Source organism: Lissotriton helveticus, chromosome 3_1, assembly GCF_964261635.1.
Source record: "Lissotriton helveticus chromosome 3_1, aLisHel1.1, whole genome shotgun sequence".
Lineage (NCBI taxonomy): Eukaryota > Metazoa > Chordata > Amphibia > Caudata > Salamandridae > Lissotriton > Lissotriton helveticus.
In genome coordinates, this window is record NC_136061.1 from 272,774,616 (window position 1) to 272,801,889 (window position 27,274).

General features: G+C 44.2%; 2 protein-coding genes across 5 annotated transcripts in view; one reads left to right on the forward strand and one right to left on the reverse strand.

Moving 5' to 3' along the window:
• Positions 1-11,725, forward strand: part of MYO19 (myosin XIX) — a 580,271-nt gene extending 568,546 nt beyond the window's left edge. For all 4 annotated transcript variants that reach the window (XM_078679796.1, XM_078679798.1, XM_078679795.1 and 1 more), the window contains one exon: positions 9,817-11,725. In XM_078679796.1, the coding sequence (XP_078535922.1) occupies positions 9,817-9,936 (120 nt within the window). In that variant the 3' untranslated portion in view covers positions 9,937-11,725. The remainder of the gene's footprint in view (positions 1-9,816) is intronic.
• The window catches only part of ZNHIT3 (zinc finger HIT-type containing 3), a 37,316-nt gene continuing 21,679 nt past the window's right edge, over positions 11,638-27,274 (reverse strand). The window contains exons 3-5 of the mRNA XM_078679800.1: positions 18,874-18,966; positions 18,704-18,784; positions 11,638-12,792 (exon numbers count right to left, since the gene is read on the reverse strand). Coding sequence (XP_078535926.1) covers positions 12,560-12,792; positions 18,704-18,784; positions 18,874-18,966 — 407 coding nt within the window. The 3' untranslated portion in view covers positions 11,638-12,559. The remainder of the gene's footprint in view (positions 12,793-18,703; positions 18,785-18,873; positions 18,967-27,274) is intronic.

The following is a 27,274-nucleotide window of genomic DNA, read 5'->3' on the forward strand; positions in this document are numbered from 1 at the left end:
CTGTTCCAATCAGGCGGGGAGTCTGCCAAGGGTGCGTGCTGGCCCCCACTCTCTTTTCTTTATTTGTCAATGATATTCCGTCTTATTTAGAAGAGAGCAAAAACGATTCACCAAAGCTCAATGGAGAGAGGGTTCCCGCACTCTTATTTGCAGACGATACCATCCTGATCTCGCAAACCCTGATTGGTCTGCAAAACCTTTTAAATTCCTTCAAATTGTACTGTGATAAGAAGGGATTAGAAATAAATACAAATAAGACCAAATGTATGGCCCTTAATTCCCACAAATCTTTTAAGGGCCACTTCTTTCTTATCAGTCAAAAACTGGAACTTGTATCAGATTTTTCCTACTTGGGTGTTTCTCTCGACTCCAAAAATTCTTGGAAGACGCAAATTGAAAAAAGTAAAACCATCTTTAATCAGAGCACCCTACCTATTGTGAGGCGACATGGGGCTAGCTTAAACAAATCTATTACACCAGCACTGGAAGTGTTTACATTTAAGGCCCAGGCTAGTGCCTTATATGGTGCTGAAATTTGGGGCATTAATGCGGGGAATCTTTTCAAGAAAAGCAAGAATAACTTCTACAGAAGTATTTTGAGATTGCCCACACGCACCCCACTCCTACACCTTTTCTTAGATTTAAATATGAAACGTACGGACCACCTTGCAGTACTTCGTCCACTCTTATTTTGGGTTAGACTATGGAGTACTCCAGAACTTGCAGACTATAAAAATGGCATTCTAGAAGTGAAGAACCTTGATGTTTATAACTCCAATCTTTGGTTGAAGCATGTAAAAACTTGGTTCCATCGAATAGGCCTTATCCATTTCTGGAAAGATCCGGCATGTCTGACACAAAGTTGTAAGAAACATGTAAAGGCAAGATTCTGGTTTTATATTTCTCATAACTCCTTAAATGACAATCCTTGTGGTTCTATTACTAGTAGTTTTCTTATTTTTAAAGTCTCACCACACTTTGAGGAGTTTTTAGACGAGATACAACCCCCACTTGCTAAAAGTCTGTACCTAAAATTTAGATATGGAATACTTAAAACGAATGTAGTTCTAGCAAGGTGGGAAATGCACACAGGGCCAACGAATAGTTCAAATTGAACATGTTGTCAGTCAAACTTGAGAGGATGATAATCACATATTGTTTTTTGCACCACATACGACATAGCAAGGAGACGATGGATCAAGCCCTTGTGTAATGCCCTAGGTATTCGTTCGTATGTGGAAGCATATAGGATCATCAAAACTGACACTAGTCGTCTTACTGTGTTCTGTGTTAGCAGATTTCTACTGCTTGTAAGTTATTCACGTAAGAAGCGGGGTTTGGAGCTGTAGATGTTTAGTTGGCCGTACACTGTGTAGAGCTTAGGCTGTTCTGATTGTTCGAGGAATACTGTTGAGTCACTTCATAGGATCATTCTCTCTGGTGCCACCTAAAAAGTTTTTTTAACTTTGTATCTTAACTTACATTTTATATGCCTTTTTAAATCGATGAAGTGTACTGTATTAACTGGATGAATTGCATTGTATTTTTTGCTTCCCAACAGCATATCATGTACTTATTTTTGTATCCACTGTGTAAAATGTATTATTGTTCCTATATGTATCTTTTATGGCCAGAATGTACCGAAATAAAGATCAAATTAAATGATTAAAGCAAGGTACATCAATGCAAGGAAATCGAGCCAATGTATGTTACATGTTACAACTTGTGAGCATCTTCCCATGCTTAGAGTGAGATAGGAATAAGTAACATTTCAACAGGAACTTGACAGTCACCCTGTACCTCCCCACCCCCAATAACAACCCCAACAGATACAATAATAAGCATTCCTGTATTTAGTGACACATCCAACGTCTAAAATATAGAAACAAGCTGAGAGATAAGTTTAACTGCTGTAATGGGACCCATCAGACAAGTTCGGCAGTTTAACATGACTTGACCAACCCAAAAACAACGCAAGTGAACCCTGCGCTGGACGGGCATCTATGTATGCGCTCTAAGGGGTGTATTTCCGACGTTAGTGCAGTAAGGAAGTTAGCGGTATACTCTGATTGAAATGTGCAACCTTTAACGAGAGGATTGCGATGCACTGATGTTTACAGCAGGTATTTCCTCCTGCTCGTCCCCCTCTTCAGCCTGCTGTCGAAGAAGGAAGGACGCAAAGGGGGCCCAGATGTCTTTAGGTCTGGATTGTAAAGGCAGGAGATCCACGTAATCATAAAGACGTTCCTGCCAGGTGGACATGGTGTGGATCCAGCATTTAAATTTTGGGGCTCGGCCCCTCCCCCACCTACATGCCACCAGACGTTTAGCTAATAGGAGGCTTAGCGCCAGGAATTTCCTATGTACGGTCTCAACCGGTTGTGTCAAACCTAACAGCGCCTTTAGCGGACAGGGGGGAATTGCAACACCAAGCATGGAAGAGAGCCCCTCGAACACCTGATTCCAGTAGGAGGCAACTTGTGGGCAGCACCAGGCCAGATGTATGAAGTCCGCTCCAGCCGCACCCCAGCGGAGGCAGCAGTCAGAATCGCGCAAGCGGAATTTATGTAACCGAACAGGGGTGTGGTATAGTCTGTGTAAGAATTTATAATTTAGTAGCCGTAACCTGTTGTTACCAGTGATCATTTTCGTCTGTGTGCAGCTAAGCTCCCACTGTTCATCTGTCAGTGGCTCAGTAAGGTCCCCGTCCCATTCCCTTCGGGCCCGCAGTATGGTGGGTCGTTGCGCGTCTTGCACACTTTTGTAAAGCTGTGAAACTACATGGCGTTTGAACTAAGGCGTGCAGTGGCGCAAAGGTTTCAGGTTCAGTGGAAAAGGAGGGAGTAATAGTTCGGACGTTCTGTCGCAGTCGGGCAAATAAAAAGGTATCCATGATAGAGGGCAACCTTTCTCTAAAAAACTGCTCACTAGTCCGAAATCTCCCATTTATATATAGATCGCCCCATACGGAATACCCCAGTTCTCTGAGCAGTTTGCGACCTATGGCTTCGCAAGAAACCTGAAGTCTGGGATCGTTATCTAGTGGCAATTTGGGTGAATACAAAAAGGCACAGTCCAGGGTGTGTGTTATTCGGTTCCATGCAGTCACAGTGCAGTTAACAGTAGAAGGGTCTCGTTCCCTGGGCCTTACCTTAGTGTGTATATATCCAGTACTGACCATCGGAACCATATAGCCATCCTCAACAGCAAGGTGTGCCATATATGGTGGAGGATGAAACCAATATACAGCAAAGTGCGCTTGGGCACAGTCATAGTATCTTTCGAAGTTGGGGACCTCAAACCCGCCTAGATGAAAGGGGAGCATAAGCGTATCAAGGCTGAGGCGTGCCTGTTTCCCCACCCCATATTAGTTTCGTAAGCTGGGACTTCAGGGAGTTAAAGAAAAACTTCCCTGGGTTGTATGGAATGTTGACAAAGAGATATAGGAGTTTCGGCAGTAGTACCATCTTAGCAAGAGCTATCCTCCCAGCCATGGACAATGGAAGGCGTATCCATTTGGTGACACTGTCTGTGATTTTATCGATTGCAGTGCCATAATTGGCACGCATCATGGCTTCCTTCTGTCTAGAGATATGAACGCCCAGGTACTTCAATTCGTCTTGTTCCCAAACCAAAGGAAAGTCCAGCTGATGCTGGTGGGTACTATCGGTTAATGGCAGACTTGGCCCAATTAATTTGCACTCCGGCAATGCCGCAGAATTTGGTAATCTCCCTTAACACCGGATTTAAATTATCTTGGGGCTTTTCAATGTAAAGGGTCATGTCGTCCGCGTAAAGCGATACAAGCAATTGCCGGGCAGGATAGATGAGGGATCGATGGTTGTGCTTCTGGCGGAGCTTCGCGGCAAGAGGTTCGATCGCAATGGCGAAAAGAATAGGGGAAAGGGGGCAGCCCTGCCGGGTGCCTCTCTGCACAGTAAAAGGGGTAGACCTCGCCTCGTTGAGCAGTACTGTAGCAGTTGGCTGATGATATAATAGTCTAACCCAGTCTATGAAGCTGAACGGCATTCCCATGTGCCGAAGTGTGCCCAGCAGGTAGTCCCACTCAAGTGAATCGAAAGCTTTAGTGGCATCTAAGAACACAGCTACAGCCTCGCATTTAGGGTTGATGTCCTGAAGTACCGCGTGTAGGGTACGAAGATTGTGTGATGTTGCCCGGTTCGGAACAAAGCCGGCTTGGTCTGGTAAAACAAGGCGTTCCATAAGGAGGTTGAGGCGTGTAGCTAACACTTTAGCTAGGATTTTAGTATCGCAGTTTAAAAGCGATAAGGGCTGATAGGAGTCGACGAGAGTGGGGGGCTTGCCCGGCTTGAGTAGGGAAGTTATGAGTGCTTTGGGCATGGTACGGGGAAGGCTGCCTTCCTCCAAGGAGGCATAGAAGACTTGTTTCAAAATGGGGGCCAGAATGGGGGCAAAAAGTTTGTAAAAGTCTATGGGTAGGCAGTCGGATCCAGGAGCCTTGCCCGACCGCATACCCATAATAGCCTCGGTTATTTCGTCAACTTCCAGCTCCAAGTGGAGAAATTTTCGCTGGGTGTCTCCCAGCCAAGCCAATGCGACATCTTCGAAATGTGCTGGGAGGTCAAGAGGTTCTGTCCTGTGTGAGGAGTACAGAGCACTGTAGTGTTTCTGAAATATGCGTAGCTGGTCAGGGAGGTTCCTATGCAGGTTGCCTTCAGTGTCTTGAATTGCAGTCACATAATTGTGAAATCTGGGGGGTTTCATCGAATTCGCCATCGCCTTACCCGGCCTGTCTCCCTCCCCGTAAATGCGAGCCATATGCGGTCGACCAAGGAATTTGCGTTCCCGATCGGCTACTTGAACGTATTCTGTTTTTTCGCGCAGTCGGGCCTGTCCTAAACAGTCGTCGGGGCTTTGAGTAATGGCACGTTCTAGCTCACGGAGGTCTGTTTCTAACTTATGCCGGTCGGCACGCAAGGTTTTAAGGATGCCTCCGGCTATACACCACCCTCTGACTGTAAATTTGAAGGCCTCCCATACTGTGGTGACACTATCTACCGAGGACATGTTACGTTCGAAAAAATCTCAAATGTCACGCTCCAACTCAGTGTGAAACACAACATCTTTGAGGTGCGCCGGGTTTAGCCGCCAGCTCAAATAAGGCGAGCATGCAAGAGGGATCTGGAGTTCCAGGAGGACCGGAGAGTGGTCTGAAAAAGTACGAGCTAAGTGCTGTGCGTGTCGGAGCCAGGGCACCAGGCCTGCTGATATAAAAATGTAATCTAGTCGCACCCATGTGGAGTGTACAGAAGAGTAATGTGTGCCCTCTTTGAGATTGGGATGTGCATGTCTCCAGGCGTCAATTAGGCAGTTATAATCCCCTATGTCAAGCAGCGTCCTTTGCGTGGTGGTGTAGTGGGAGGGAAGCGCGTTCGATCTATCCATATGGGGATGCAATGCAGTATTGAAGTCTCCCCCCCAGATGATGTGTGTAATGTCCAGCTTTTGCTCGTAGTAATTGGCAAAGCGGATGTCATGTGCGTATAGTCGTCCCCACACTAAACAGAATCTGCCTTCAGTATCACTATCCACCGCGCTGGGCGTGAACGCCACACCACGCTTGATAAGGACAGTAACCCCTCTGGAGTAGGAGGAAAAGGTGCGGCTCGTGGCCCATCTGGATGCAAACTGAGTGGTCCCGCCCGGGGCCAAGTGCGTCTCCTGGAGGAGGGCGATGCTAATACCATGTCTGTCCAGGTATCCCAGCACCTGCCTACGCTTTCTGGGGTCATTGAGGCCGCGTATGTTCCAGGTGACCAGTTTAATGTGCTGCAGTACCCTATTCTCGCCCAGGGGAGCCACTACCATAAATGTCCGTGATTATGTGACGCGGATTTGTAGGTTGTGAAAGGAGACAAAGCAGTCGGTTTTGTGGAATCGACTCAGGGTGTGGTACAACTACAGGTAATGCTACGGTATGAAGTACAATACAGTGCCCATTAAACCTTCCCCCCCGACCACTCCGGCATCCCCAACTTGCCGGGAAAGAAATTCCTACCCGCAAAACGAAATCTCAACAAAGGAACAATATCCTCTCCACCAATACAACAGTGGCGGAAGTGCAGGGGTTCGCCCTGTAGCAAAAGGAAGGGACGCTAGGGGCCCTCGACCCGCCCATATATCTTCCTACTTTCACCCACCGGAGGCTCAGCCAGCAGCTAAGCATCCAAGTGTGGGACGGAGATGAAAGTCTGAGCAGAGTTATGAGTGCAATAATCGAACAGAAAGATAGTCTTATACATCACCAAGCAGTTCAAAGCGTCGTTGCCAATCAGAAAAGACAGTGTACTTCGCTGAAGTCATTCACGGCCCTTGGAGTCAGTCCTGCTGGGAAAGTGGAGAGGGCGATCTGGAGTGGCTGCCGGAGTCCCCCGTCCCGGAGGCCGCCTGTCTCTGTCGTTTGAGGTACTCCTCAGCCAGCTGTGGGGACGCAAAGATGTGTTGCTTTCCACGGTGTGTGAGTTTGGCCGGGTAGAGCATGGCATAGGGAATTTCCAGAGATTGCAGCTTTTTCTTTATCCCGGTGAATTTACGGCACGCCTTCTGTACCGTAGTTGTGAAGTCCGGGTAGAAGGACAACGTGGTGTTCTCATATGGGACTTGTTGCTTTTCACGTGCCAGTCGCAGTAGTGTGTCCCTGTCCCGGTAATTAAGGAACTAGGCGATGATAGGGCGCGGCGGGGCACGCGGTGGAGGGCAGGCTGCGAGAGAACGGTGCGCTCTCTATCGTGAGGTGCGCGTAGAAGGAGTTCCTGCCGAATAAGTCGACTAGCAATTTTTCAATGAAGTCCTCCATACGCCCCGTATTGGTTGTCTCCGCCAGGCCTAAAATTCTCACATTGTTTCTCCGTGACCTGGCTTCAAGGTCCTCGTTTTTATCCGCAATGATTTTGGGTAGCTTGTCCATTTGAGTGACCTGGCGGCCGTTAGATGTGGCGGTGTCCTCAAGAGCGGAGATTCTAGTCTCGGCCTCTTTCAAGCGGGTGTCATGTTGGTCCAGCTGTGTCACGACCGTGTCCATTCTGGTATTTAATGCATCAATTTTGGAGTCTATTGAGGTGAGGCTTTGGTTCATACTGAGGAGGAGAGACTTCCAGTCTTCATCTGGTGGGGCTGTGGCCCCAGAGGTGGTTTGCTCCGTATGTTGTAAGTCTGGAGGTTTCCGGGCTTCGTATGGCGATTTGGACTGTCGGGCATCGGTCCGCCCCATTGTGCAGTAATAGACTCAAGGAGACGATGTCGACCCTCTGGAGATAAGGAGGCAGCAAGGGGAGGTAGAGCCTGAGATGGTAGTCTTTGCTATGGAGGGGGGGGGGGGCAGTCCAGAGGTGCAGTCGAAAGGTAATAGGGCCTTAGGGCTTCCTTTGCTGCAAATATCAAGGGCGGCAGGTCACGGCACCAAAGAGGTGGCAGCAGGAGGCGACTTGAGGCAATTGAGGGGGGGGTGCACGGTTGGTGGTCCTTGCAGGGTGTGTAAGAGGTCCAGCACCATGTGGAGTCTAGGCACAGAACCAGAGTGCGGCAGATTGCCGCGCAAACACCACGGCAGAGAAGGAAGGCAGTTTAAAATGGTGGTCAATTCAAGATGGTGCCCTCAAAGTGCGCCCGTGCCCCCACAGTAATGATGCAATGAGTCTCCCAACACTACTTCCGTCCCCCAGCGTGGGGGGGGTTCCACAGAGACCGGTCCAGCTAGTTCAAGCGCCCATCCCCCAGGCAGCAGTGGGCATCAAAATGGGGCAGGGGCCAAACAGCGTAGCTGAGCCGGGCCGGGGAAATCCGATCCTGGGACAGTGAAGCGGTCAGCGAGTCGGGCGCTCCAAATCAGTGCCGAGGCAGGGGTGGCAGCCGTATCACACGGGGAGGGGGGCCGGTGGCGCAGTATCTCAAGTCCCAAACAGCGCGCCGTCTTAAGCTGTCGCGATGGGCGCGTTGCGAGTAGGAGGGGGGGGACCAGGGCTCCGTGGCGGTACTTACAGCCCTATGGTCTGTAATGCAGCAATCCCTCTTGAACGTCCATCAGGCGATGGGCTTGCACACGCCGCTCCGATGGGCGATCGACGTCCACTGGGGGTAGGGCCCAGATCCCCGACCTGGATTCGTTCCCCTCGCCGATCAAGGGTGCGGGCACGGCCGGAGCGCGCCTCCGAGGGTGATGAGCGCGGCGGGAGCGGGGAGGACACAAGCAATTCCCTCACCTCAGCTCTGGGCGGGCCGCCGATGTCTCCGGACAGCAGGATGTGCGTTGGTTGATTCCAGGCGTGCGCCGCTCTTCAGGAAAGCTTTGCGGTCTTTGTATAGGCCCTGCCGCCCTGGCGTGGAGTATCGGCCGCGGCCAGGCAGCAAGCTCCGGGATAGTGCGACAGAGTCCGCAGCCGGGCCGATATGGCTACAGCACGGCTTCCTCTGCGTATGCAACGATAGTGGACACAGCGGGAGACTCCTTACACCGTCACGGTGTCAGCGGTGATGATTGCAGGCATCAAAAAGCACATCAGGATGGACTATAGGATCATGAAAGGCTCAGAGGGCTGGAGCCTCACAGCAGCGTGGCCATCTTGGTCAAGCGCCACCTAATGCCCCCCCACGAACTCAAGTTTCTTAAATAGAAATATAATGTTTATTATTGAAAGAGCAAGTGATTTAATACTGAAATAGTGAAAAGAAAATTAATTAATGATGTTGCAGTTCTTTGAAGAAATCTTCAAATTCCGATGGTAAATTTGTTTATTCAACCTAGGCTGGAATACGCAGTGCCATATTTCTGGCCTCACTTGCATTTTTGTTTGAACAACTATAATTTGTACAAAATGAGGGAGTGTGTCTTGTTACGAAGACTCTTAGGAACGCACAAATATCACCAGTCTTGAGCAAATTACACTCGCTACTAGTTAAACAATTGATTGTCTTTAAAGCTCCAGTGCATAGAGCCCTGTAACGTAGTCTAGAAATTCTCTTGATGCTGAGGGTAAACCATGACCACTTCGTTCTGACTCTATACGCCTAACTTTGATTGTCAAATCTAGAACTGTTAAGTCAGCAGTTAAAACTTTCACCACTGCAGCAGTCAAACTCTGGAATTCTCTCCCTTTTTATTTGTGATCTGAATTCAACATGCTATTAAAAACATAACTAATTTGTAGAAGTAAACCACCCTAGCGTCTGTTGCGATACTTTGAGCGCCAAGAAGCTTCGGCATACCATTAAAATTACCGTGATTCCTAGCCTGATGACTGGGAATTATTCAAGCATGTGAATCTATCAAAGACACTGGATAACTGAAGTTAGGTAAGTAACTAATTTCTTACATGTTGCACATTCCACCTCTGGTATGTCCACACAGTGCCAACTAAGGGGGGGATCATATTTGTCCTTCTTGATGGTGGGTAAATCTGTGATGAAAGTACTAAGGTGGGTGGTGTAGCACATAGCTGTTCTGGCCTCATATTTTGACATTTTCATTTTATACATCATATATTACCTAATCTGTAGGACATTACCAATTAACAAGAGTAATAAAATGGAGCCTTACCTCTGAACACATATTGGATTTACGGGAAAAGAAATATAGTTTAATAAGGGGCTATTGGAAATGCAGTGGCAATTTATGCTAAGGGATTTATTAAGATTTTCGGTAACCAATATTTAACATTTTTGTGCCTATATTAAGAGATCAATGTAAATTTCGACTTGAGATACAATGCTGTCTGCTCATGTTTTAGTAAAGTTATTGTGCTGGTTTAATGTAATTTATTATTTTGATTTACTTTTTAGGGAACAATCAAGTTTCACTACAAGAAATCTCCTCTGCTTTATGCCGATACATGTCCAACAATGCATGAATGTGGGATTTCTGGATTTAATGAGATTTTACTGGAAAAAACACTATGCTGAGGTTGCAGGCGCCGCATGTTACCTTATCTACAATATTTTATTGCACTTTCTCGTGCAAAGATTTCCTTGCAGCGCTGCCTTTTAGTTGTGTTGTCAATCAATGTCAACAGTATTGTTTTTATTAACATAAAATTAACAACCAATGATGATTTGTCTCTACCTCATGAATTAGATATAGGAACTAAGGCTTCCAATTGAGTGAGGTCTTGCAACTGTATTATAAAAACTGACTCTCCACCTCACCACCTGACAAAAGCTATGCAAATAGATAAAGTAGGTATACTATGTGCTACCACTAAGACAGATTACAGGTATCTTGGCATACAGGAATGGAAGGTGAAATGTAGCAGGGCAGTGCTGGTAGCTGTCGAGGGAAACATGTAGTTTTTGCTAGTCTCTCAAAAAGAATTGGTTGAAACGCATTCCACTTTTAAACTGACTGATCTGGACAATGAGGTTGAAGGTTCGAGACATTTGTTTTTAAATACAAGATGCAGATACATAACTAGCATTATAATCGGTGTTTCTTGCATGTATTACATTAGACTGCTTGATGCAAACTTTTTTTATACTATGCAGGGAGTATTTAAAATGATCTATTTTCCTGTTGCGAAACCTGACTCTTGAAGTCTCAAGCTACGATGTACAGGGAAGTTAGACGACGTTCTTTTATGAGATACATATAATTTGATTCTGTACCACTGTAATATGCAAATGATATGCTTTAATGCTAGAAATCCACTCTGCATTATAATTGCCCGATTAGGCCACCGATTGGCCATTCTAGGTTACGATTGTGTTTAAGGCAGTCTTTGTATTTATTGCACAACCTACTACGGTCCAGGAAGAGTAGCTAATGAATCACATGAAACTACAGTAAAATTATTACAATTTTAGGATATTGAAATTGTGTTAGTCACTACAAAGGGAAAAGTACGTTCTGTAAACTAATTCTGTCTGTTCTAGAAGTATGCTTGTACACAATTCATAATGGTCTTGTAGTAAGCCAATGTAATAGAACTTCCGCATCATTATTTCATTTTACTGTGTGTTAACTGCCCTTTTCCGGTGTTATTTGCTATGATTTCCAGAATTTTAATATTGTTCTGACTGGTCTTTTAAATGTTACGTATTCACCATTAGATAATGTTTAGGACGATGTGTTTAGGTCTGAGAATGCACTTGCCATTACACAAAGGCCAACTGCCCCTTTATTTTCAGTACATAGTATCAATATGCTTCAAATGTATCTGTGCTGTCGAGATGTCTTTTGAAAGGAGATGCTGGTTTTAGTTTGTAGAGCTCCCAGGATCTCAGTTCTGTGCCCTGTAGGGCCTCTCCCTGGAAATCGCTTCTACTACAAAACAATGTAAGCCTTACACATGATCACTTTACTCTGAGTTGCTGCTTTGTGAACATGGGTCGATCGAAACAAATTCCTGGGTTATTAATATAGCCTAAGCATATTTAATGTTTAATAGGTCGTTGAAAAAGTAATTCTCGTATTGTGTCCGGCCAGTATACATGCAACTGCAATAATATGTCTGTCAGATATGCACTGAAGTGCAGCTACGGTGTGGGTAACCTCGCTGCTACACTTGTGGTGGGAAATGAGCACTTTACTGCCTCTGAAGATTCTTAATCGAAACACTACAAAACTATTCAGTGCTCTCTAGGATTCCCAAAGACGATGCTGGGGTGTGCCTTTGTATTTCAAACCTGCTTTATTATAATACACATTTTCCTTTTGTACATACATTTTACAAATAAAATATTTATTGGTGAAAAATATATGCTTTGTATAATTTTTTACAAGTATTAACATTCTGAAACAACTTGTAGTTAAGGCAACGCTTACGGAGTTGTGAACTTATATTTGTTTGCAAATTGGTTAGCACTTCCAAACCTGTTCTTACATGCGGCAGGAAGAGAAGTTTGGGAATATGATTCAGTTCATAAACACCACACTGGAGAAATCATAGCAAGCACTTAAAAAAATCGTACATATCACTTTTCAAATGAAGCGTTGCAAATTTTCAGTCTTTACCACTGTAGCTAATTAACAGCCCTTTACAATATAGAATGTGAGAAAGAATAGGCTAAGAGAAAAGGTTCTAGTCCTATAAATGCACACTGATCTCACACAGCCTTTGTAGCACGTCAGTTTTTTTTAATCCCTCCGGAAAAAACAGTGAATGATGTTTGGAAAATATTACATATTTAAATGTACGAGTCGTATTAAAGAGGTGTTAAATATGTCATTTGTACAGGTGAAGAGAACTACTACTGTACCACACGGCTTATGGACTCATGCATGTCACATTAAACTGAAATGTCTGCTTTCACAAAGATTCCCAGAATGTGTAATGCAGGGGTGATCTATATAGCCGTATGTTTTAAAAACTAATCCCAGAGGTGCAAGGTCTGAATTTAGTGATCTGTCCGTACAGTTGCAGAATACTAGTGGCTAAAACGTTGTGGTGATACACAACACAACCAATTAACGGAAAGTCACGAGAAATGGATTATGAACAGCAGCAAAAAAATCCATGTTCTGCAAAGCATGGTTAATAGCACACTGCAAAAAATGGCATTCTTCAGGGCCACAACGATCAGACAGTCCTCATTGCATCATCATTTCATGTATGTCCTGGAGCTTGACTTCTTCGAGTGGGAGCACATTTGCATTTTTTGGAGGCTCCACAATTTTCAGGCAACAGTCTGCAAACTCCACCAATAGAGGTTCCTGCATGTACTTCTTCATAACGGATGCTTTTTCCTCCGCCTTGTCAATTGTTACTAGTAGTTGAGCAAGGTGAGGATTTAACAACAGGTCTTTCATCTCTTTAGATTCTCCTATTGAAAAAGAAGGTTCAATAAGTGACACCGTTTCGTTGGTCTTCTATAAATACATAAACATTGGCAACTATCCGCTAAAAAATATCCTAGGCCATGATTACACTTACCAGTCAAACATACAAAGTGATTCCACTCTATTAGCAAAATATGTAGATGGCTAAAATGGTATGTTACTCAATCACACATGAATATGGAATCCGTATGTTCTGGCTGGACTTAGTGGGTCCATATAATTTTTTGACCAAATGCTTTTACAACTGAGAATCCCAGATACTAAAAAGAAAAAAAACATGGGCCTGCTGGCATCCTGCAGCACACAGGAGCAAGTGTTGGGCACACGTAGGGGCTGCAGAGGGGGGAGTAAGGGACACCAGGCTAGAGCAACGGTCTCCAGGAGGAACAGGGAGAGGAGGCAGAGGTGAAAGACCGGGGCTAGACAGGGTGGTGTACAAAGAGGGTGTGAGAGTGCCACAGAGGGATAACAGGAGTAGGACAGGAGCTGAGAAGGGATGTATGAAGGGAAGACAAAGTAGTTGCAGTGTTAGGGCCAGATGGCACATAGGAGTTGGAAGGTGTTGGGTTGGAACACCTACCATCTGATGTCCAACAACTTGCCAACACAACTGTCACACCCACTGCCATATGTCAACACTGGCACTATCATACTCCTGAGAATGAACATCAGATGCCAACACAATACCCTAAACACAAAAATTTGAAAAGGAGTTAGGGTTTCAATAATTTGTCAACAGTGCCTTTGCGTAAAAATTATTAACATATTCCTCAAAAAGGAAAGCGCTTCAGACACTGGGTTGAGTAGACGGACTAATCTCCAGGGCACTTTCATTCATCGGCTAATTTGGTACTGGCTTTGAAGATTCCTGTGCTTTTATGTAGTGGGAAATCACTACCAGTACTCTACACTTTCCTTTAGTTTCACATCATCCACATACCAAAGTTATCAGCAGAGAGAGCGAATTAAAAAAATTGACTAATGGAATGTGTAAATTAATCTCAGGCAGTAGTAATTACTCGTGCTGCAGTCCAGTTCATCAGTTTCTGGTGGATGGGTCTACCTACAGATTCCTCACCCGTAGAGCAATCCCTATGTGTTAAAACTGGATCTAGGTAATTTCAAAGCTTTCAACCGCCGATAGGGGCACTGGAGTCATCCAATGCCAGAAGTGACCACAGACTACCATCCACATAGCGAGCGCCTACTTTGGGGCAATGACGCAAGTTTCCTTTTTTCCACGCCTTTGAGGATCTGGAGCTCGCTCTGTGAAATTTGTGTGTAATTTTCCTCACAAAAAAAAAAAATCAGATTGTGCAGGACCACGTCTCCTCCCAACAGGTTGGGCTTTAAGCCCGGTTAAGAATTCGAGGATTAAATATCCATCACCGATCCTCACCCCATCTACCTTTGGTGTCTTGGTTCTTAACACCCCTCTCTCAAGTCCTTCTCTTTAGTCTTTCTTCTGCCCAGCAGGGCTCCGCTTTGGGCACCTTAAAGCACTATCTTTCTGACATCTCAGCCTTTCTGTGGTTGCCACATCGGCCATCTCTGTTGAAATCCCCTGTTGTAAATAGGCTTTTGAAAGGCCTGCAACACATGTTCCCACCTTCACCCTCCATTACGAAGTGGCACCTTAATCAAGGGCTCCCTTTTCTGACATGCTCTCCTTTTAACCTACCGCACAATTAATCTCTCTGGCTCCTTACCATCAAGATGGCCTTCCTTGTGGCAATAACATCTGCCCGGAGGGTCAGTGAACTTTAAGCCTCCATGCCTGAATATCTTCCCAGACAAGCTGGTTGTTCACATTAAAGCTTCCTTCCTGCCAAATGTTGTCACTCCCTTTCAAGTTGGCCAGTCCATCACCTTGCCTACCTTTTACGCGCCACCACTTCCATCTAAGGAAGAGGAGCAACTTCACTGACAGGACCTGAAAAAAGTGTTGATGTTCTACATTGACTGCACAAAAAAGTTCCGGGTGGACGACCAACTCTTTGTGGGGTAGGTCGGAGCGAAGAAGGGGTAGGTTGTGCAGAAACTGACCATCTCCTGATGGATTGTGAGCTACGTTAAACTTTACTGCACATTGGCAAAGAAGCAACACTGATGGCTTGCATAAAAATTTCACCAGAACTAAGGCTGCGATCACTGCGTTAGCACACGGAGTTCCAGTCTGGACATCTGCCAGGCAGCAACATGTTCTTCTCTACACAGGTTCGCAGCTCATTCCTGCCTGGGCAGTCCGTTCCATCAGGACGGGCACTTTGTTCATTCGGTCCTGTAGAACTTTAGTATGAAACATTTTCGCAGACCCACCTCCGGGGAGGTATTGCTTGGGTATCTCTTCTAAGGTAAGGAATCTGTGGCTAGAAGTCTCTATCAGATGAACAAGTTTCTTACCCTTGGTTATCGCCTTATCCAGTAGAGACTCTAGCCACAGATCCCTTACCGACCTACCCATCTTCCCTGCTCTGCGAACAGATTTCTAGGGAAGGATTTTCCAGGTCGAGTTTTCCACACCAGTGGTCAGTCTTCTCTGTGGCTATGTGTTCCTACTGCAGTGAGACACGAAAAGAAACTGACGTCAGCATGCTGTGGTGACGCCGATATAGGCACCGCGCACATAACTTCCAGAGCCACATGGAGCTGAACGACGCCACCTACTGCAGCGTAGGGCTACTGCTCACAAAAACAATCCAGATCCAGTCTGACGCATGGGGATAATTATAGGGTAAGGAATCTGCAGCTAGATAGAGGGGAACGTGATTGATTTCCAGTCCACTATATTATGATCCCCTTCTATCCTATGGAGATTGTAATATGGCAGAAATCGAAATCTAAAAAAAGGCCCAGAGGCATTACTGAAGGTAACCCGGGGTATGCAATGCTCTTCACAACGGTCTTGTGCAATTTCTTCTAGCAGATTTCCAATTGGTTTAAAATGCAGCAAGTAGATCTGACCACAGGTGTAGAACTGGTTGCAGTCAAATGGTCTAACCTTTATGTCAAGGCCATAATTTATAAAAAAATTCTACCGGAGGACTTCTCTGATCTGTTTACAGTGAAGCCTGCTAAATTTTGATCGGCATAGATGCTTTTCGGCTTAGCACTATAATAATACCATTTTCACTCCAACTAAGACCCATTTCTTCCCTTTCTTCCTACAAACGCACAGCTCAAGTCCCTCATGTATTTTGTTGCGAGTTCCTCACGTCACTCAAATACAATTTAGGTGCACTTTATAAAATGAACATTTGTTAGCTGGTGCTGAGGCATTCTTATTTAAGTGACATTCCATCTTGGGAACACCCTTTATCCCACTAGAGGATAAACGTAATCTCGCCATAACCTTCTCCCCTATACAACTTTAGTTCGTGTACATGAATTTTCTGTGATCAATTCTCAATATTATCTATCACTTCTACAAAGCAACCACTTAGTGGAGCTGACAAGAGATTTACCCATGTCACTGAAAGACCATAGCTATATAATCTAAAGTAGCCCCTCCCGTCCCCCACAAGAGCTTACAGACGACTGCCTACAATACGAACAAAATCAAGGTACCAGAATAAGCCTCACATTGAAGCAGAATCACATAAAACATGCCTAAAAGCAATCAGTTATCTGCAGAATTAAAGCCAGTACTTTAGACAGCCTACAAGGTATACTGCACCAAAGGCAGGGTATCTTTGCTGAAAGCTGCATAACAAGGCACGCTGCCTGCATTGATAATGGCACTTGCATTTTTCTCACTTAATTTCTTGTAGGCAAATGCAACCTTGCGGCAACAAATACCTTCGCCCTATTCTTCATTCCTTACCCTAGAAGTACATGCTTGAGCTTCAGTAGTTCTTGGTGCACTTGCTCAAACGTTTACTGTGATGTCAATTAACATTTTTTTTAATCTCCCCCCCCCCCCCTTCCAAATGAAGCTACAGCTGACATTATGCACAAATTTAGCTTACTTTTCTGACTGATTCTTTAATACATTATCTAAAATGGAAGAGCACTAAAGGATTACATAGCACAGTAGCTTAATGCGTCCACTACAAAGAAGCAAGTGGCAACTGAAGTTTGAATGCGCCTACAGACAATGCAATATGCCGACGACGACATCATCATGGATCATACGAAAATAGGATTGCAAAGATCGCTCACTTCTCTCAATAAATATAACACAAAGAACCATCTTGTGATGAATGAATCAAAAACCAAAACTTTGATCTTTGGGAGCTACAAAAATAAAAATCTTACTTGGAGAGCAGGGGGAATCACAAATATCGACCTGCACTAGCTACAACTACCTAGGAGTTTGGTTCAACGCAAGGGCAAACCAAGCAGCACACCTTAGACACTTAAGGCCTAAGGGTATGGGGATCATTCATAGCTTGAGGCGTCTGAATCGTCATCTGCACAGTCCTTCAGCCGAACCAATCCTAAGGATGCTACGGGCCAAACTACTACCTGCAGTGACCTACGGCCATTTGGCCTTTCCCGGGAAAATTGACGTATTTCTGGGAAACCTACAAATAAAAGCTTATAAGAAAATCTTTTCCGTTCCACAGCACGTGAGGAGGTCGAGGATGAGACTCTAGCTGAGCCTGACACGTGCAAACCTCTACTGCCTGGGAGACCTAATCAAATACTATATACACACCTTACGAGCACAATCTTTGAAAGAGCAACTACAAGCTGTGTTTAAGGACGAACACTCCCCTTGGCATAAACAGTTGCACCTTGCCATCTCTACATTAAAGATTTAACCAACCTCTCTCACTAACCCAACTATCCCTCTGCTAACGTGGAAAAAACAATAACAAAACAAATCATCTCAGTTTCATTTCAGACTGACGTTGTCGGGCTATCTAAAAACAAACTTTTCACCGCTTTGAATGAATCATATCAAGGGGAAACCTCAATTATACTTTAACTACTCCCTCAACCCCCAGACTCGCAACAAAATATCATACATGAGGCTGCTAGCCCTACCAATATTTGACTTTATCCCACAGTGGGCTTGGTGGAATGAGCAGCCCATTTGCAGGTTTTGCAATTACATACATGAGTCCTGGCTCCACCTGCTTTGCTGTTGCCCATTCTTTGCTACTGATCGACGTCGCCTACTGATCCCCGTCATTCGGGAACAATCGCTGAGACACTGTAGTGAAGCATCGACTTTGTGTTTTAGTAACAATTCAGCCCAGGCCGTAGCAAGAGCTGGGAAATTCGTTAATATCATTTTAACTGCACTGCATAAACGCTTAGCTCTAAGAACCTGATCATGATTTTATACATTTTAAAATTTTAATCTAACATGCATTGCTCTGTTTGTACATTACAGTTTTTATTAACTGTATAATAAAGAAAGAAAGAAGATGGGGTACCTCTGTCAAGTAAATAAAATCAGCTGCATTGACTTTGGTAATAGTAACCACAGCAGATACATCAATTTAAAACTTAGTTCATAAAACGTGAAAAATTAAATTCAGTTGCCCGTTTGTTTACTTGGAAATCTTGGTTAGTAGTATGACAGATCTCTGCACACTTAGTTCATGGGAACGGCCACTATATTATATACCCAATGAAAATATGTAATGAGGACAATATTCAGTTATGGGTTCTATTTTTTTGTTGTTGTTCTAATGGCAGAAGGGAAACCTCAAGCTAGCTTCACATTGAGAAAGTACTTTTAATTTACAGAACAGAATGTTCATAAAAAACGTACAGATTAATTTACCAGACACTCTTCATACTGTCAGTAACACCAAGTGTTGCAGTGTACCAGTAGGTTAGGGAAATATACGCTGCAGACATTTTTTATAAGTTGCACCACAAAATCGCATTTCTTCCATCGGCAACATCTTCCTTATCAAATTAACTTGGAAAACATACCTAGGAGTTTAAGCTTCTCCAGTGGAACTTTATCAGATTCGTCGTCCTCACCGAGGATGCCTTCTGTGTACACACCATTTTCTGTCAAACAGAAGGGATTATTTACAGGTCATTTATGGACAAAACTAGTAAAGATGGGAAGGAAGCACCAACTGGAACTGTGTACGCACCTTCCCTTTCTGGTTGTGTATAGTCTCTGAATGTTGAAGATATTTCTGGAAATGCCACCTCTGGCACTGGCTTACTTTTTGGAACGCATTCCTCTGTAAATGTAAAAACCATACTGAATTTAGAGTTCACAAGTGGCAGCACTGGGCTTCTCAGAAGCATAGGCAAAACACTCCTCTCTAAGCATGGCTTGCCATGTCAGTTTTCTGTGAAACACAGAGCTACAAGTGGAAAACAATTGTTGCATGTAAATTTTCAAAGACATTCTTGAGTCACATTTTTCCGATCCCTAGACATATAGAAACCAGACAGGTTTGTCACCTTCCGATAAACACCACGTACCAAAAACCAACTCAAATTGTCTTCCTTAGAAATTGGGAGAAGTCTACTTGTATAATAACTACATTTCAATTTTAATTTGCATTTAGCCATTCAATGGTTTTGCATGCAAACTATTTAAAAAAAAAGTTAAAGTATGAATAAAAATGATCCACAAGTCACATGATTAAATGTAATTGGTTTATGTTCAATGAAAACCCTAGAAAAATAAAGGAGTAGAAAATGTTCGACATAAGCAAGAAAAATGAAGAGGAGGAAAATCAAACTGGAAAGCAGAAAATCTCAATCACCAACCTTCAACAGCAACCACAGGTATTGGGGTTGGTATCATATTTAATTGTAGACTTTTAGTGGAAATGTGATCTGTAAACATGAAGAGACTACATTTTCCTCTAACGCCTGCATGGTGCCAGTAAACACTGTGCCAAGACTCTTTGAAAGCCTCCAGAAGTTGCAGTAGATTACTGAATCCCCCATAACACTGAATCTTCTCAACTCATTTAGAGGACAAGTGAACCCTGAAAGTGTTGTTAGGACTCGGACACCACATTACATCACAGCATTGCTGCCGTAATATTGTCACTGAACAGGGGTATCCGGGTGAACACTGCAGCTTTAAACTCCCTGTCCCATACTCTTATACTTTTAGCTCCCAGTACATCTGAGATCCCTGGCTCAAAATGGTGGTTGAGGAGTGTTAGTGTATATAGCTATGACATGTTTCGCTACATAACACTGAGGTCTGATAATGCTACCTCAGGATTCTATTGGCATTTACAAACTACTCTGCCTTCGTCCTCATGTTTCATAATCAACCACATATGGGAGATACAGCGAGGTTACCCATGATATAGCCATCGTAATACTTCATTTGGTTGGGTATTCAACCATAAAAGCTCATAAAAAGAGAACAATTTATATACAAATGAGTATACAGACATAAAAGTACTATTAAGTATCAGGTAATTTATTGTATCATAACCTATTAAAAAGAATACAAATGTATGTGTATCATGATAAAACAATAAGTGAACCTTGATATAACCTTGGCCAGTATCTGCCAATTTAATGTTGTGTATAGTTGGATTTACTGTGGGACTGAGGCACGGACAACTTGGCACTGGGAAGAAGCCTGTCAAAGAAGTCTTTCGGTAATTGGCTTGGTTATGCTGATGAAATGCTTTCATTTTGAGTCTGTAATGACTGCTCTGTTGATATTAGGAGAACTGCCTTTGAAATGATTCTGCACTTTTATTGTCCACAGGTACGCCAAGGAGTGTCCCAGCGCAGTACCTGCTGTATGGTTAGGAAGGAAGAATGGAAAGTTTATTTAAATTAAAAAAAAAGTTTTCAGCTTCTTTTTAAATAACCATGGATCGCTTACAGCATGTAATTCCAGTGGAAGCAGATTCCAAGCTACAGCTCCCAACAGGGACAGTGATCTTCCGCCAGCTCTGTTTACGAATCCTGGGGGTACAGACCAACAATTTATTCAAGGTACGCAATTTCCTCGACCGGTTGTAGAAGCTGAATCTGGGGCTCAAATAGATAGGACCTTTGCCGTACAGGGCGGCATGGTCCAGCACCAAGGACCTGAACTTCACTCTTTCCCCAATAGGGAGCCAATGGAAATCCCGAAGATGTAGACTAGTGCTCTCCCTCCTTGGAAGGCTGAGCAGAAGCAGAGTAGCCACATTCTGGATCACCTGAAGTAGGTCTGGAGATATCCTGGCATGCCTGCATACAACACATTGCCATAGTCTATGCGGGACGTGATTAATGCGTGGATGACCGTTTTCTTAGCATGGAAAGGTAGGAGCAGCAGAAATGTCTTAAGCAATCTCCTGATCCCAAAGCGGGCTCCAACGCGCCTTTTGATTTGGGGCCCAAATGACAGCCTGCCATCAAAGCAGATCACCAAATTTTTTATCAGCCCTCCTAGGGGATCTGGTGTGGGCTCATCTGGCCAGAAGGGGAGCCAGAACTGCGGGAGGAAATCCCTGAAGAGGAGAATATCCATTTTGGCCTCATTACATTTCAGTTGCACTTTTGCTAGCCAGTGGAAGTCTGAGGTGAGACGGGATTTTACATGAGAGCTATTTACCGCTTTCCTCTTATTCCAGGAGAAGAGTAACTGTGTATCATCCGCATAGCAGATCACTTTTGCTCCTAATTTGTCTGCTAACTGGATTAATGGGGTAAATATTTCCATTATGGTATTTAGGTTTTATTTTATCAGAACAGGCTGTTCTCTCGTGGCAGGCTCAATCCCGCAGTCAGTGGTTTGAGTACGTAACCTAAGCAGCTTCAGGTTTACTTGGCCTGTTATAATTAATTTCTTTTTAAGAATAAATACAGGGTTATTTTCTTACTTTCTGTTCCCTTTGAAGTACAAGGAAAGGGTTTCACTTGTACTTTTTGATACCTTGGCATCTGCAATAATCTACACACATCTGATGTGCAATCGCAATCTAAACGCTTATTTCAGTGTCTGCTGTAGGACTGAACCCAGCCTACTATGTGTCTGACCTATCTGTTTTCCTGTGTAAAAGTTCATGCCGGATGCCACCGTCTGATGGTCACGTCCAATATTTGACTCTTAAAATACTGGCTGAAACACAATGTCCCGCCAAGGTCTACTCAACCTTTAAAGATTTTTTTTAATTTTAAAAAGTTTTTTATTGGTTGTTTCCAAATGAAGCAGTACATACAATACATTAAATGAGGGACATACGGAATAGACATACAAAATTAATAATAGAAGAAAACAATAACTAAAATGGCAAAGCAGATGACATCAGTGTGCAAGTTGGTATAGCAATAAGTCACAATTTAACACATTTTAAACATATGTAATGTCAAGTGAAGTTGAATGAAGGCGATTAATGGTGACAAAAGGTGTGACCAAATGAGCAGCAGGAAGAGTTCTAGCACAGGGATCGGACGACTGAGGTAACTGTCTTTACTAATGGACCCTGATGTAACAGACCGGTCGTGTGGGGTGATTGGTTTAACAAGTTTGGTGTGATTCATGGCAGTTTGTGTGAGCTAAGGTATAGATCAAGAGTGTCCCACATATGCCTGGTAGAAGATTTCTACAGCGACTCGGCTCTAAGGAAACCGAAAGCTAGTGACGTTAGATCTCTACTAGGGGAGTATGAGAAGAGATTAGATATGAATTCGAAGACCTTATCCCAGAAGGGTACCACACAATCGCACTGGTGTAGTAAGTGTTCTAGGTCACCTGTTTTGTCTTTGCAATTCCAACAGATGGGATCCTCCCTAATTTTGTGCGAGTGGAGACGGGCTAGTGTCCAGAAGGCCATATGCAATAGCCAAAACTTTGTCTCGGACAGTACCGGGCTGATTTTGTTTCTCATGGTTGAGACCCAAGTTTTGGTCCAAACAAGCTCCGAGATCGCGGAGGAGGAGTGCGACTCCCAGAAGGCTATCAGCTTCTTATTGAGGGTAGATTGTTGAGGGCATATTAGCTTGTAAATCCAGGAGACCTGGTGATCTAACTTATGTACTTTTGATAAATAACTCTGGAGGGAAGAGGAGAGATAGTTTCGCTTTAGTTAAAGCTAATTTTATTTTTAAGAAGTTATAGAATTCAATTGGGTCCAGATTGTATTTCTTTGAAAGAAAGAGGATAGGCACCGTTGAAGAGTTGGTGAGGGAAATAGATACCATTGTTAACCCAGGCGTCTGTGAAGAGGGTTCCCTTTATAAAGTATTTTATGATTGTGCCAGAGTGATTCAAGATTAGAGCGTGTCTAGTAGTTTATCAATCTTCAACAGGGCAGATTTTGGGTTCTTGAATAAGGACTTTGAGCAGGTGACCACAGTAAGGTTTGCGGTCAGAAGGGCTGCTGGGGTAAGATTCACTAGAATTGATTTCTCACTGTCAAGCCATACAGGGGTGTAATCTTCTGATGGCACGAGCCAGTATGAGCCTTGTTTTGCTAAGAAAGCTGTCTGGTAAAGTTTAAAGTCGGCTAGGTTGACCCCACCTAGTCATTTATCTAGTTCTTTCATGCTAATTCTCGCTTTCTATAAACATTTGGAGAGTAAGATGTTGAGTTTATGCTGGAAGTCCTCAGTTAGAATGAGGGGGAGCATAGTAATTAGATAGTTTACTAGGGGAGAGATCATCATTTTGATGGCCTCAATCCTACCCCACCATGTTACAAATCTTGGGGACCATGCATCAAGAAGATTTTTAATTTTCTCTAGGGTGCTAGCTTCGTTACACTGGAACGTCTCTAGGATTGTGCTGCCGAATTCAATCCCTAAATACTTAATGTATCCAGGCTGCCATGCGAGGCCAGAGTCACCTAACATACCTCGGGTACCAAGGATGTTCAGTGGTTTGACTTCGGACTTGTCACGGTTTAATTTGTTTCCGGAATGACTAGAGTATCTTTCTATGGGACATGAGTGCCTTCATGGAGTCACTCGGATTCTCTGTAACCACAAGGATATCCGCGTAAGCGGCCAGCTTCACTTTGGTTTCTCCTAATTTTACTCTCCTTTTATAGTCATTGCGTTTGATATCCGTGATTAGTGGTTCTAAGGCCAAAAGAAACAGTGCAGGAGAGAGAAGACAGCCCTGCCTGGTGCCCTGTTCTAAATGGAATGACTCCGACAAGGTTCCATTAATATCAATTCTGGCAGTAGGGTCTGAGTATAGTGCGAACACCATGTTGATATATGCCTCGCCAAGATTAAAAGATGACATGCATTGTTTTAAGAATGACCATGATACCCTGTCGAACGCTTTTTCTGCGTCCAGGGTAATGGCAATAGAGGGGACGGCCGTTATCTTAGCTTTCTCTAGGATATGACACAGAAATCTTGTGTTGTCATTAGACATGCGATACTTAAGAAACCCCACCTGCAAGTTACTGATCAATTTTGGAAGGATCTTATTTAGCCTATTGGCTAGGATTTTTGCAAAGAGCTTGCAATCCAGGTTGATAAGCGAGATTGTTCTATCATTTTTTGTTAAAAGGGGGTCTTTCCCTTCTTTGGGAATGACAATGATCTTGGCTTCACCCATTGATTTGGAGACACAGCCCTCTTTAGCTATAGAGTTGAATAATTTTAGTAAGGTAGGTTTTAGCGACCTATCAAACTCCTTGTAAAAGGAGGCCGAGAAGCCGTCTGGGCCCTTATTGTTTTTGAGGGATTTAATGGAGATAGTTATTTTTCAGAAATGGGGGTCCCTAGTGCTGAGCTATCCGTTTCTGTTCGTTTTGGTAGGTTCAGTGACTCTAGGTATTTAGTGCAGCCCTCAGGATCTATTGTTCGTTTATTTTTATATAGATCCTCGTAGAAGGCTTGGAATGCCCTTAGTATCTCGTTTTGTTTGGACGACGTTCTTGGAGTCCCTAATCGAGGATATGGTAAATTGTTTGAGGTATGATGCCAGCAATTTGCCTGCCTTATTCCCTTCACAAAGCTTGAGTGCCTTGAATTTATTAATCCACACACCAGCTTGTTTACTATTTTATTGTAATCGTATTTCTTCTTAACCAAAAGAGCAAGAGTGTCTTTATTATCTATATTCTCAGAGTCAGATATTTCGAGTGACTTGATTTCTGTCTCTAGCGATTAAAGTTCTTGGTTTGTTTTTTTATTAAACTGCACTTTAATACCGATAATGACACCTTTATTGGTCGCTTTAAGTGCGTCCCATAAAGTGGATGTTCTTAGTTTCAGGGAGGTCATTTAGTGCAATGTATTCCTTAATTGCAGATTCAATCTTTATTTTGTTTGCTGGGTCAGAGTGTATGTCATTGTTGAACCGCCATCTTTTTTGGGGAAAAATGGTATGGGTACCTGCGAGATTGGTGCTGATGCAGGAGTGATCAAAGACTAGTTTGGGGTTGGAATCGCAGAGACGCAATTGCACGGTGTAGACTGGTTATAGAAAGGTGCAGGAATACTGGTAAAGAGAACCACTGTTCCGCCAATTATCAACAGAGGACTTAGGGCTCTCCAGGAGAAGGTCACTTTTTTTTTAACACACTTTATTCATGGCTGTGCAAGTCATAATAAAATAGGTACATATGCATATACATATTCAACAGCCAGTTTTTCCGTTTTCTCCCCAACCTTGCCTCCCCTCAATCATATAGTAACATGTGAGTCTCCAACATTGGAGTGAACAACATAATGTCTCTGATATATTCCACTTTCCAACTTCAATGCGGAGCAGCCGCGTGCCTGCAGCATTGTCCTGTATTACGAGGGGAAGAGAACAAAATAAAATAACAGACCCAACATCCCTCCCCCACCTCTAATAACCCTCCCTCACTTTAACCCTCCCTCCTCCTGGTGGCATCGGAATCCTCCCTGAGCTAATTCCATCCTACTAGGTCTAGTGTGTACACTGTCAATTCGTGAGTTCAAATACTCCGTGCGCTTTTTTGGGTACTAAAAGGCCTGACCGGAGTCTCCTTCATATTGTGTGCAGTCCCTACTCTCCATCACCCTGAGCCGGGACTAAGTCCATTTCCTCCAACGCCAACAGCATAACCTCCCAATCTTGTGATATATGATATTTTCTCTGTCCTCGTACCTCCTCCCTTCGGAGTGCCGTTCCCTCTGCTCGTCCCCACTTCACTACTTCTATCTGCCACTCCCATGTAGTATAGTAAATGGACCAGTTTGTTCTGCTCAGGTTGGATACGTTGTGGCGCCCAAGTGGTTCTAATGTAATGGGTGACTGTGGCGTGTAACAGATAAAGTCTGGGGGAGGCTCCAGGAGAGGAGGTCACTTGAGCGGTGTATGGGCCTGGTATAGGTACAGTGATGTCTATGCCTGGTGTCTGTGGTTCCATCAATTACAGCAGTGCCAATGCCAATGGTTTCCGGGAATGTCTGGCTTAGCGACAGTAGCGTCTTCTGCCTTTAATCCGCCTTATTCCTCTTTATATGAGGATCCAGCGGCAATGTCTGCCAGTAAGTGTTGACTGGAGATGGAGGGATTGATGGCATGAAAAATAGTGTGACTTTGTGCTTACATTTGCACTCCTCCATGTGCAAGCATGAGGTTGTGGTGACCGATGTGCTGTTAGATGTGCGCGGTGGGGGAGAGGAGAGCAGCAGACCATGGAAGTCGGGCACAGTGAGACGGTGATCCCACTAAGATTGGAAGGCAGTCGCAGCGTGAGTGGACTGAAAGGTATCCCGGGGAACCCACCTTGTTCAGATATTCAGTGCTAGCAGGCGTTGTGGTGGGGTGGCGGAAGAGTGTTTTGGAGTCGCTAACTTGTCTGAGCTAGCGCGATTCGGATGGCCACCGCACAGCGTAGGTTCCACACTCCTTAAGGGCTTGGACACCGAGCGTTCTTCATGGCATGGAGAATCTTCTTTAGTGAAGGTGCGCTGTTATTTATGGCACCGGCGTGTATGTACTTGTAACTACTCGCTGGGAGGCCATTACAGGGTTAACTTGCGAGAGAACGGGCGAGTTAAGGCGGATATTAGTTATGGCACAGGCGTGTTCAGAGTTTCGCTGAGGTGTTAGCGCTGTGAGCATAAGCAGAGGTGCTAGGCTGAGGTTGTAATGTGCGATTGATCGCTAGGGAGCCATTACAGGGTCAGGCAGAGTGAGTCATTGACTTATGGTGCTGAGGAATCTGGTTTAGTCGCAAGCAGTTGGACTATAAGCATGAAGCACCCACTTTAAGGCTGGCTGGCTGCTGTACACTCACGATATGCGATAAATCTGCATTTTTAGGTCGCACCGGACCCCGCCGTCATTTTGTAGTTTTCAGGCAAGCTCCGTTCACCGCTCTCCGTGTTTTCTGATATAGTGATCTTCCGAACGTGCAATCCTTAACTGCTTGGTCACAAAATGATCTTCATGGCATTACCATATGGAGACTAGCTGCCATTGTGTTAGTCTCTTAATTTATCACCTGATTACAGCTTGAATCTCTCCTCCGTGTGCCGAGTGACGGGATTAGGCAGCCATTACCGCTGCCGTCCAAGCCACACACCCCCCCCAACCTTTAAAGATTTTTAACGTATAAATTTCATTGAAGCAGTTTA